The sequence below is a fragment of the Ovis canadensis genome, chromosome 25, assembly GCF_042477335.2.
Source record: "Ovis canadensis isolate MfBH-ARS-UI-01 breed Bighorn chromosome 25, ARS-UI_OviCan_v2, whole genome shotgun sequence".
Taxonomy (NCBI): domain Eukaryota; kingdom Metazoa; phylum Chordata; class Mammalia; order Artiodactyla; family Bovidae; genus Ovis; species Ovis canadensis.
In genome coordinates, this window is record NC_091269.1 from 21,495,017 (window position 1) to 21,508,390 (window position 13,374).

A 13,374-nucleotide genomic window follows, 5' to 3' on the forward strand; every position below is an offset into this window, starting at 1 on the left:
CCTTTAAAGATGTTCTAAACAATCCACATTTGGATAAATACTAAAATGAACACATTAAAACAACAAAGATTATGGAAATATCCCATAAGTTTGTTCTCTGATCCTGTAACTAAGCCAATGAGAAGGTATAAAAGCTTTACATCAAAAGGTCATTCTGGAATATGTGTCCTTGAGCACAGATCCAAATTTCACATTAAATGATCTTATATATACAGTAAATATAATAAAATCCCAGCACCCATGGCCCCATTTGTCTTCAGCTTTCTATGAATGGAATCTGATTCCATGCGTTGTTGCTTCAAGCTGGAGCTTGCAGTATGTCTGAAAGAAACATTTTGTCAAGAGTTAACGAGCTAAAAAGGAAACAGCAATCTACTCCAGTATTCTTGCCTGGGAAATCGCATGGACAGAGGAGCTGGAGAGGCTACAGTCCATGGTTTTGCAAAGAGTCAGACAAGACTTCACTACTAAACAACAACAACGACAAACTAAAAAAACTGGAAAAGTTTGTCTGTGAACAGTTATCACTGAAGATTTGCTAAGGTGTGTTTACCAGGTTAAAAATATAGAATTTTGGGGACTTCCCTGGTGGTCCAGTGGCCAAGACTCCATGCTCCCAACATTGGGGACCTGGGTTCAATCCCTGGTCAGGGAACTAGATCCCACATGCTGCAACTAAAACGTGGCGCAGCCAAGAAAAATACGGGGTTTTTGCACATGTAGAAGGTCCTGCAAGGAACAGATGGACATCTAATAGCTGACACAATGTATTGACAGAAATGATCCTCCAGTGATACTGGGTTGAGTCCTAATTAGGCAACAACTCTCCAAGCTTGAAGAAATACTTTACCACTCTTCTGAATACTGGACAATAAAAATAAAAAGTATTGCTGGGCTGAAAACCAATTTCTTTACTGCAAGATAAAGTATTGCTACATTTGCCAAAAAGAGAAAAGGAAGAGCACTTAGATTTAAAGAATGGTCATACTGTAAAAATAAAATGAAAGAGACTAACATGTAAATTCTGATTCACGATAAGAAAAAGAGTTTTGGTCAGTTAAAGAAGCAGCAATAACTATTCTTTGGACATTCACTCCCGCCTGGTTGTAGAGTTCCTTGATGAGATTGGCTATCAAGAACTTGAAGAAATCAATGAAAAACTCTTTCGTAGGAATTATGCGCATCAATTTCATAACGCCTAATATAGAAAAACTACATCCAGAAAAGCAGGATCAAGTCTTATTAAAATTTAAAAAAGAATTTTATCATTCAACATCAAATCTTTGTATTATATATTTACCGCAGTCATATAAAGTGTGACAGATATTCACCAAGCTCTGTATGGATGCCTCTAAACTTGCTCCTGCTTATTATTCCAGTGTGTCACGAAAAAACGATTTTCCACATGTCTTATGATGCAGAAAAGGCTGGGAAGAACCGAAACGAAAGGGAAGAGAGACGTCACCGAGAAGAGCACCAGCACGAAAGCCAAGGCATTGAGTTCCGGGTAAGAAGTGCTCTGAAGGATGGCACGGGCCTGTCTCCCGTGGGCCTGGAGCACCTGAACTTTCTGCTGCGCCCCTGACTTCCATTCCCGCCCCAGCAGTAGCTTGGATCACCAGAATCAGCAGTCCAATTTATACTGCATGCATTCTCAAAGAAAAATCTATCAGCTGAAAGCAACCCAATGTAGATTGATGAAAATACTACATCAAACGTCAGTATATTAATATCTTTTCTTAGCACAAAGAGAAAAATTCTGATCTACTTTCTGAACACAACTGCAAGAGAAGTGTTACAATAATAAATGGACACCAGAGATACTATAGAGTCATTAAAATAATAACTGTAGAGAAACATGGAAAAACTTTATAAAATTAAGTGAAAAAGTAATACAAAATAGTATATATATTCAGATTATAAAAAAACAAACACATACTTTGAAAAGGTCATAAACAAAAAACTTATATAATGTTAGAGTGGGAGAATTGAGAAATTTTTTATTACTTATTTTAACATTGTTAGATTACCTTTAACTAGACAGATAATATTTTTCAAAAAGCTGAATGAACTGATAACACATCTGCAAGCTCAAACTGTTGTCTTCTGATTGCTATCATAAATTAACTGATATGTGCTCTTATAAACGTATCAAAGCCCCCTTTTCAAACCAGTGCTTTCTTACTTTTTTAAATACTGCAACGTTAAACAAAAGGATGATTTTTAAAACTTTATAATCTACCCATTGTACTTTAGACTCCACTGAAGAATATTATCCCATATGACCACTCAAACACACAGCCGTTTAGATGCAAGGAGTTTAAAGTAATAACTATAAAAACATCTTATTGATTATTTGAGAGTGAAGACTAAGTTATCAACATAATTAATTCTACGTTTAAAAAGAGAAAAGAAGAGCAAAATTTTCAAAACTGGTATTTTAAAATTTAATCAGCCTGCTGAATTGTAAACTGTCTACTGGCTCTTATTGTATGAGCACAGACGAATATGCCAGGACGGTACTCTGAGTGGCTGAAATTAACTGAGCGCTCACTGTACGTGCCAGGCATCCAGTAAAGTGCTTTTTTAAGATATTTCATTTAAACTGAACTAGAGTATTTTTGGAGGCAGTTATTAATATGCCCGTAATCCAGGAGGTTAAATAACTTTCTAGTGAGCAGCAGAGACAGATTAGAACTCAGGTATTTCTAACCCTACTTGACCGTCCTGAACAGATAATGGATAACGGCCAAGCATCTACCAGAATACAGTTAAATAATGACCCAAGACATATGGACCATAATGTCAGGCTGCATTTTGCAGGTCTCCTATGCAGCTCTTACACTGAGGCATTTAAGCACTTGGTCTGAACCAGACTTTAACACAGCCATCAATAAGCAGAGGTCAAATGCTCCGACTGAAGGGTCTTATACTTTACGGTGAGAAACAAATCCATGAGTGGACTTAACCATGCAGATCAGCACCTGCACAGAGAGTAAACATCCGCAATTCCAAGAATTTCCAGTGTCTGCATCTCATGAGAGATATCAAGGGAGACAGTAAAATGAATTGAAGCTGATGTTTATCTTTCTGAAACTTGCATTTGAATCTCATCTCTGCCTGTTGATGGTGGGGAGACTACAAGCAAATTGCCTGATCTCCTTTAAAATAAAGTGACACTGCAAAGATTCAGTGAGAGCATGATATGAGGCCTGCACCACCAAGAAAGGGCTCAGTCAGGGCTGATTTCCTTTACTTTCTTGTAAAATCTTAAAATCTATGTTTTATTGCAGCACTTTAGTTACACATAAGTCCATATTTTTGTCATTACTATAAACTTGCAATTATATGATTAAGAAGAAAAATTACCTGAAGCATTGTTGAAAAATGTCTTATTGCTTCATCATAGAGACCACTGCCAATCAACACATACGCAATAGCTAGGATAAAGAACACAGAAACATTAAAGGAATGAATAAAGGATTCGGACTGAAACAGGCAACTAAATTCTTCACCAAATCTTAAAAGGCAGCTCCAAGGACGAGAAGCAGTTAAAGGAAACTTAGAGTTAATAAGGTGTAATTGAATTCTCCTACCATTTGGTATTTGCTAGTCAGTCTAATTCTATCTAGGTTTAAATTATTAAAGATATCTATAAAACATCTGCCTGCAAAAAGCAATTATCTTTGTCTAAGCCCATCACTCACTTTCAAATATCAAGTAATCTTTATGGTATTTCCTATCTGTATTTCAAAGGAGCTAGTAATAAGCCTGTATAATATCCATATAACACAGCAATGTAACTTTACTATGAACATTAGAAGAAATAAACAAAGAGCATTACATATCTCAATATCTGCAGGTGCCCAATTTTCTGCCAATTACCTACTAAGAGCAAAAAGAGAGGTTCCAATTACCATAGTATTATATAAGTATTAACATAATGCTTAACTGTAGGTCTAATTCACCCCACGGCAATATGCAGTTGCAGTCTTATCCCTAGCTCTTCTATTTAAAATACAGCCAAACATTACTCAAAATATACTCTAAAGATCATAACAGTTTTTAATCAAACTGCTTATGTCCATGGTATTTTGAAGTTACAGTCAGGACAACCTGTTCAAACATGGCAGTATTTTGACTAAACGTCACCTGTCCAAAAAAAAAAAAAACCAATAAATTTTAATTTTAATCTAGAATATATTTCCACCTGCAATATTTGCCCTAATTCCCTAAAGCCCCCAATATTTCTGAAAACTTATATTCTTAATTCAATATTTGATCTTATTTGATCTACTTCTTTGCAAAAAAAAAAAAAAAAAGCTTTATTGTGACCCTCTAGTTTAAGGACATAAGTGTCCAAGAAGATGGGCAACTGAAACTTTTAATGTCATTCAGTTTAAATTCCCTGACAGTAAAAAGTAGTAAATACATTAAATGCAGAAAGAGATTTTATAACTAACCTCAGAAAAGTAAAGTTCAAAACACTGAGCATCATAATAATACAAGAGCTCTGGGATGCACTCTTCAACATGAAAAGAGGTCTGTTTTCATCCTAATTTCTTTGAAAAGATAATTAAAGTCAAACTCATATTCAGAATAACAGGAATGGATACTATTCAGATAGTTGTAGCAGATAATGTAGCCAGAGACCTCTTTGGTGGGAATCAGGAGCATTAGTAGTAAAAATAACAATAACAATAATAGTAACATGCACTATATTCTTAATAGGTACCGGGCACAATCCTAACCATTTACATGTATTGTAACTCAATTACTCCTTAATTGCATGAGATTCTTTCAGATCTAAAAATTTCAGAACTTCCTCTCTACCTTCTCAAATCAGTAAGTATCTATTGAATGAACAAATGAATGTGACCCATAAAAACAAATCCAGCTTTAGGGGATAAATATTACATTTAGCAACATGCTTAATTTGTTGTTCATGGCCAAGGTGTTGAACTCCTTTCAAATAAAATCAAATGCAGCTCTCAAATCTTTCCATCTAAAAGTAGATTTTTTTGTTTTTTTTAGAAAACCCCTGGGTACCACAGTGATAAAGAATCACCTGCCAGTGCAGGAGACGTAAAGAGACACAGGTTCGATCCCAGGGCTGGAAAGATCCCCTGGAGGAGGAAATGGCAAGCCACTCCAGTATTCTTGTCTGTAAAATTCCGTGGACAGAGAACCCCAGCGGGCTACAGCTCATGGGGTCACAAGAGTTGGACATGACTAGCACATATATATGTATTGAAAAGTAATCTAAATCTTGTACAAAAAAATTACTACTAGTGTTCTTGCTTGGAAAATCCCAGGGACGGGGGAGCCTGGTGGGCTGCCGTCTATGGGGTCACACAGGGTCGGACATGACTAAAGCGACTTAGCAGCAGCAGCAGCAGGATCTAAATTTAGTTGTGAGAGTTCAAAGACATAAAGAGAAAACTAGGATAAATGGAATCTCCCAGAAATCGTTATTAACCAGCAATTTCACATCTCCTTGCAACATGTATGCTTACAGAGGTCATTTTTCCAAGAAAAAAAATAATAAATACTGACATTCAGAAGATCCTAAACCAGCTTGGAGCCTATACTATCCCAGGATGTACTAGGATTACTCTTAGAGCATAAGACAGGCCTGGCACATAGTACACTCTTAATTCATTATTTAATAAATGAATATAAGATTGAATAGAATTCAAGGATTACAAAGGAGACCAAATCTGATGCCTTAAACGATAATTCTCAAAGCTTACTCAAAGAATACAAATAAAAGGTGATTAATATTTTCAAAATAGTGCTCAGCCTTAACATAAAATGGATATGGCAGCAGAAAGGATAAAAATAATTATGTGTAAATCAGACAGAAAGTTCTTCAGGTGCTTTGGGCTACCAGGAGCACACCCTTCTGTGGAATCTGTCCAGCTGCACTCTTCAGTCCTGTATTCAATTTGCTTCCACTCCTTCAAGTGTGAGCTGATTAGGCAATGATGGAGACACACCCAAAGCGTATCAGGCACTGGCGAAACCGGGCTGTTTCAAGACACGCCTTGAACAAGCCAAACAGCATGACCCATCTGCAGATCAGAATGAGCTCAATCTTCTACACCCACGAGTTTGGACCAACAATAACTGACTGGAACCATGAGTAACACTAATCCAACGCAGCCTCGTCATGACACAGAGGCTAAAGGAGGTGTGGTTCTCTTCTGCTTTCACTTCTGTATTGCTCATATTGATGGCAGCACACAAATCATCTTTTAATGGGTGCTAATAGCTCGTTGGACTGTGAAGAAGGCTGAGAGCCAAAGAATTGATGCGTTTGAACTGTGGTGTTGGAGAAGACTCTTGAGAGTCCCTTGGACTGCAAGGAGATCCACCCAGTCCATTCTGAAGGAGATCAGCCCTGGGATTTCTTTGGAAGGAATGATGCTAAAGCTGAAACTCCAGTACTTTGGCCACCTCATGCGAAGAGTTGACTCATTGGAAAAGACTCTGATGCTGGGAGGGATTGGGGGCAGGAGGAGAAGGGGACGACAGAGGATGAGATGGCTGGATGGCATCACTGACTTGATGGACGTGAGTCTGAGTGAACTCCGGGAGATGGTGATGGACAGGGAGGCCTGGCGTGCTGCGATTCACGGGGTCACAAAGAGTTGGACATGACTGAGTGACTGAACTGAACTAAATAGCTCGTTAGAACTCATACCATAATTATTAATTTCCAAAGAAACACTGATTCCATCCAGACCTTTTATTTTATGACATAATGAATATCAAACCCTGACAAGGGCTGAATGCCCTACCCAAGATCAAACCGCTCACGCTGGCAGAGCCAGGCTCTGTGTCCTTTCTGCCACACCATCCTGCCTACCCACTCTACACCTAATCATAAACTCCAGGCAAATGTCCCAAGAAAAGCCCCCAAGTCAAGCCTCACCTAATTCTTCATTTGTGCTGTCATTATCAGTAGCAAATGGGAATCTCTTTTGTTCAGCAATAGACTTGGCCTGGCTCTGAAATAAAGACAAACATACATTTTAGTTTATCTCAAATGAAGAGAAACTTACAGTGAAACCTGTATTTAAAACAATTAAACTTACATTTAATTTATATGGAAGCAAGAAAATTGACATTCAGTCATATCAATGATGTACTTTAAGACACATCTTGTGGTTTTCGATTTCCAGGAACACCTATCTTTTTAATTTCATGAGGATTCATCTTCTTGGCTGTTTCAAAGCTCCCTCCACAGACTATTCAATGACGTCAATCACATTACAAAGATCACATTCTAGTGACTGGTCTCCAAAGTGGCTTGATAAGAGAACATTACTTTGTAAACTGTAAAGAACTCTTTACAAGTAAGAGACACAGGTTGTACAGGGATGATGCCGTCACAGGGCCAGTAAAATCTGACCAAGAAGCAAGATGCGCTTAAACAACGCATAGCAGGCATTGAACAGAACCATCTGGCCTGACACAGTACAAGAAGTCACACAGACACACATATGCACACTTGGTACAACAGCTAAAGTAAGAGTGGAAACTAGGGGAAAACAAAGTAGAGTTAATTTAGTAAGTGGAGTGATTTTACAGGCAGCAGTGGTCCAACATACAAAATGATGGCTCTGTTGTGCTCTGGAGACAAATCATATCTGAAGATGCAAACAGCCGTCACTTTGTCAGAAGGTTTAACTGTCGATGCTATGGTATGATATGCTTAGCCTACAGGATACAGATTAAAATGATAACTTCATACCAGAGTCATCTAAGATGTAATTAAAACTTGAACACACATATAGATAGGAAAAGCTAGGATAAAACTAAAAATGTTGCTTTTGGCAAAACTTCAGGATCAGAACTCAGTGACATCTCAATTATTTGAATTCCTTTTTTTTTTTTTTTAAATCTACCATATCGATGCCTACAGGCAGGTATGACAGTCAAATATTTCCCCATGGGTGACTCTTCTGACTGATGGGTATGCTCTTTAGCTAATGATTGCTTCTCATTAGCCGTAGTCTCTTGGGCTTCACTGACTCTACAGAATAACAGGCATTTCCACCTACTTTCCCTATACTCTTGAAGTCCAGACTGATGTTCAGATACAGAGTGGTTTTTGGTTTGCCTACAAAACAGGCCAAGAATAAGCTGCCTCTGCTTAGAACATAAGTTAGAAGATACAGCTCAGAAAAGCATCCCACCTCAGAGAACTTGGGACTTCATTCACCCCAAACAAAATGAAAAAGAACTCTACTCCTTTGGGAACATTTACACTTTATTTCTTCCAGTAAAACCTTAATGGCTAGAGAGGAACTCTGCCAGCTCTTTCTCGCTTTGCTCTACAGCTGGGAGCTTCCATACATGGGAGCCAGGTTCCGTTTCTTTTAAAGCGACAGATTCGACAACACGTGAAGGCGGCCCGGCACCTGTGTCAGCTGTGACCAGACACAAGTCCTTCCTCCTCACCAGCTGCTTACACACAGACACACAGGTGTGAAACACTTCTCTAATAAATAAACTGTGTAGGGCCAAGGAAAGCAGTCGATAAGGCTTTTTAATACTTTAAAAACCTTATTATTTCATCCAGTATTCAATGAGAGTCTACCATTTGCCAAGTCTTCATGAAAAAGATGGGATGAGAACAGAAACAAAATCTCATGAAAATAAATCATTTACCAAGCAACCTCTTGAATATACTGAAGTGCGCACAGCGGAGCGGCGATGCGGGCGTGCACAGCCGGACAGTGGCACGCGCTGCGCGGACGGAAATTTAAAATATATATATATTTATACTGAAGAGCAGATCTGAGTTTAAAGTGTTTTTATTTTATTCTATAACAGAAGTGGGCAGGAAAAGTGTAATATGGACAAATTATTTTCCTGATCAAAAAAGAATCTCTCCCACTTCTAATATCATACCTATAGATATCCTCTGTGGACAAAGCAGGCAGCTATTATCAAAGTAGTTTAAACACACAGCCCCATACTACTAGCAGGTTAATTTTCAGCACCTTTCAGGTCCCTGCTTATCTTTCAAATCCTAAAACCTGTCTTGCCTGATTTCCCTGATATCTTCAGGAATACTGACCCTTTGTTTTTTCTTCATATATTTGCACAACTGTACTTCTATGTTTATTCGTATAATTATTTGATTAGGAGCTACAGGAGCCCTAAGTCCTGGGGCCAAGGTTATTGGGCTTACCATTCTCTGGCTAAGTACTTACTTAGCACAACGCTTGGCACAAACAGATACAAAATAAATACCTGAAAAATTAATGAATAAATGAATAGTTTAACTCTCATGTTTTCAACCTCAGGAACACAAAAGGCCTAGATTAATAAGCTTTCTCCCATAGGTTTCTAGCTAGTGCCATCTTAAACTGAAATGCAACTAGTAGCTAATATTTGAATCAGAGAGAAGGTCCCTAATAATTCATAATCTACTTGCTTCTCCAAGATGGGGATTAACCAGTTTCTACTCAAATGTCTTCAGTGATGGTTAACTCACTACTTCACAAGTTAGCCCACTCTAGTTTTGGACATGTTTTTTTCTATATCAAGTTGACGGCTATGCAACGAGTTAGGTATAATCAGTTGACCATTCACTAGTTTGCAATTTCTACCCATATTCTGCAGTTCTTCCATAAAAAGACAGAGCTTTATCTGGAAAATAAAGAGTATACTAAAAGGAAATTCTGAAGCAAAAGAAGCAAACAATCTATGTGGATGTTGAAGGAAAAGGTCTGGAGGAAAAATGTTAATGTTGGGCACTGAAAGAACAGCCTCACAGAATGAAGTGGGAACACACAACCCTTGCACCTTGAGGCAGCTGGCTGGTGGGGGACACATGCTAGCACAGACAGGTATGCAGTGCCAGGTACTCAGCTCCGGAATGGAGAGGTCTCTTGTACAGTTTAGTTGTACAGTTTAGTTGGTACTGATAAAAAAACAGACATAAAAGATACCCAAGCAAGGCTAGAAAAGTAAGATTATACTACACCTGGAAATCATAAGGCTCCTAGAAATAAAGTTATTTATTTTTTATTCCTTGGAACTTAAAAGTAAAAAGTCCTAGGTCCAGAATGACCAACCACCCAAGTCATAAGACATAATGGTTCAGTGTGAATAAACAACAGATGACCTATCGTTATTTTATGCAACTGGATTCAACTCCTGGTTGATAAACAGAGGCCATCTCTGCCTTATGGAACTAGTATCACTGTGTTTCCAAAACAGGAGGCACAAAAGATACATACCAGAATCTTTTCAGTGTTAAGGGAAAGCAGAGAGTCACAGGGTGGTGATCCTTTGGGTTCACAGTCGGAGTCATGGAAATTCAAAAAGGATGACTCTGAAAAGGAAACAGTCCTTGTTATTCTCCTTGCTTTAGATTTACAGCTCTTAAGCACTTAACTATGCACTGCAATGTGCAGAATCCACAAAACAAAAAAAAAAGACAAACAAAAAACATTACAAGGAGCATCCCATCTTTCAAAATCTTTACAACTGGGTAACATTTTACAAGCTACCCCACGTCCCAGGAGCAGTGGCTGCGTGGGCACAAAAGGGCTGAGAGGAGCTACTCCACGTTCAAGGTCAGGAGGGGCAGCGGTGAGGAGATACCCCTCGTCCAAGGTAAGGGGCAGCGGCTGCACTGTGCTGGAGCAGCTGTGAAGAGATACCCCATGTCCAAGGTAAGAGAAACCCAAGTAAGACGGTAGGTGTTGCAAGAGGGCATCAGAGGGCAGACACACTGAAACCATACTCACAGAAAACTAGTCAGTCTAATCACAATAGGACCACAGCCGTGTCTAACTCAATGAAACTAAGCCATGCCCTGTGGGGCCACCCAAGATGGGTGGGTCATAGTGGAGAGGTCTGACAATATGTGGTCCACTGAAGAAGGGAATGTCACACTGCTTCAGTATTCTTGCCTTGAGAACCCCATGAACAGTATGAAAAGGCAAAATGATAGGACACTGAAAGAGGAACTCCCCAGGTCAGTAGGTGCCCAATATGCTACTGGAGATCAGTGGAGAAATAACTCCAGAAAGAATGAAGGGATGGAGCCAAAGCAAAAACAATACCCAGCTGTGGATGTGACTGATGATAGAAGCAAGATCCAATGCTGTAAAGAGTAATATTGCATAGGAACCTGGAATATTGGGTCCATATATCAAGGCAAATTGGAAGTGGTCAAACAGGAGACGGCAAGAGTGAACGTCAACATTCTAGGAATCAGCAAACTAAAATGGACTGGAATGAGTGAATTTAATTCAGATGACCATTATATCTACTACTGTGGGCAGGAATCCCTTAGAAGAAATGGAGTAGCCATCATGGTCAACAAAAGAGTCCGAAATTCAGTACTTGGATGCAATCTCAAAAATGAAAGAATGATCTCTGTTCGTTTCCAAGGCAAACCATTCAACATCACAGTAATCCAAGTCTATGCCCCAACCAGTAATGCTGAAGAAGCTGAAGCTGAACAGTTCTATGAAGACCAACAAGACCTTTTAGAGCTAACACCCAAACAAGATGTCCTTTTCATTACAGGGGACTGGAATGCAAAAGTAGGAAGTCAAGAAACACCTGGAGTAACAGGCAAATTTGGCCTTGGAATCCAGAATGAAGCAGGGCAAAGGCTAATAGAGCTTTGCCAAGAGAACACACTGGTCATAGCAAACAAACACCCTCTTCCAACAACACAAGAGAAGACTCTACACTTGGACATCACCAGATGGTCAACACTGAAATCAGACTGATTATTTTCTTTGCAGCCAAAGATGGAGAAGCTCTATACAGTCAACAAAAACAAGACCGGGAGTTGACTGTGGCTCAGATCATGAGCTCCTTATTGCCAAATTCAGACTTATATTGAAGAAAGTGGGGAAAACCACTAGACCACTCAGGTATGACCTAAATCAAATCCCTTATGATTATACAGTGGAAGTGAGAAACAGATTTAAGGGACCAGATCCGATAAGAGTGCCTGATGAACTATGGACGGAGGTTCGTGACATTGTACAGGAGACAGGGATCAAGACCATCCCCATGGAAAAGAAATGCAAAAACGCAAAATGGCTGTCTGGGGAGGCCTTACAAATAGCTGTGAAAAGAAGAGAAGGGAAAAGCAAAGGAGAAAAGGAAAGATATAAGCATCTGAATGCAGAGTTCCAAAGAATAGGAAGAAGAGATAAGAAAGCCTTCCTCAGCAATCAATGCAAAGCAATAGAGGCAAACAACAGAATGGGAAAGACTACAGATCTCTTCAAGAAAATTAGAGATACCAAGGGAACATGCAAAGATGGGCTTGATATGGTATGGACCTAACAGAAGCAGAAGATATTAAGAAGAAGTGGCAAGAATACACAGAAGAACTATACAAAAAAGATCTTCACAACCAAGATAATCACGATGGTGTGATCACTCACCTAGAGCCAGACATCCTGGAATGTGAAGTCAAGTGGGCCTTAAAAAGCATCACTACGAACAAAGCTAGTGGAGGTGATGGAATTCCAGTGGAACTATTTCAAAACCTGAAAGATGACGCTGTGAAAGTGCTGCACTCAATATGCCAGAAAATTTGGAAAACTCAGCAATGGCCACAGGACTGGAAAAGGTCCGTTTTCATTCCAATCTCAAAGAAAGGCAATGCCAAAGAATGCTCAAACTACCACACAATTGCACTCATCTCACATGCTAGTAAAGTAATGCTCAAAATTCTCCAGGCCAGGCTTCAGCAATATGTGAACTTTCAGATGTTCAAGCTGGTTTTAGAAAAGGCAGAGGATCCAGAGATCAAATTGCCAACATCCGCTGGATCATGGAAAAAGCAAGAGAGTTCCAGAAAAACATCTATTGCTGCTTTATTGACTATGCCAAAGCCCTTGACTGTGTGGATCACAATAATCTGTGGAAAATTCTGAAAGAGATGGGAATATCACCTGACCTGCCTCTTGAGAAACCCGTATGCAGGTCAGGAAGCATCAGTTAGAACTGGACACGGAACAACAGACTGGTTCCAAATAGGAAAAGGAGTACATCAAGGCTGTATACTGTCACCCTGCTTATTTAACTTATATGCAGAGTACATCATGAGAAATGCTGGGCTGGAAGAGGCACAAGCTGGAACCGAGATTGCCGGGAGAAATATCAATAACCTCAGATATGCAGATGACACCACCCTTATGGCAGAAAGTGAAGAAGAACTAAAGAGCGTCTTGATGAAAGTGAAAGTGGAGAGCAAAAAAGTTGGCTTAAAACTCAACATTCAGAAAACTAAGATCATGGCATCCGGTCCCATCACTTCATGGGAAATAGATGGGGAAACAGTGGAAACAGTTGCTGACTTTATTTTTTGGGCTCCGA

At 39.3% G+C, this 13,374-nt stretch overlaps 1 protein-coding gene across 7 annotated transcripts in view; it reads right to left on the reverse strand.

Moving 5' to 3' along the window:
• TTC13 (tetratricopeptide repeat domain 13) overlaps positions 1–13,374 on the reverse strand; it is an 81,679-nt gene that overhangs the window by 50,273 nt on the left and 18,032 nt on the right. For all 7 annotated transcript variants that reach the window (XR_011253105.1, XR_011253104.1, XR_011253103.1 and 4 more), the window contains exons 2-4: positions 10,260–10,354; positions 6,938–7,013; positions 3,370–3,440 (exon numbers count right to left, since the gene is read on the reverse strand). Coding sequence is in view for 4 of the 7 variants with exons in the window: in XM_069572512.1 (XP_069428613.1) it covers positions 3,370–3,440; positions 6,938–7,013; positions 10,260–10,354 (242 nt within the window). In the remaining 3 variants the exon portion in view is untranslated. The remainder of the gene's footprint in view (positions 1–3,369; positions 3,441–6,937; positions 7,014–10,259; positions 10,355–13,374) is intronic.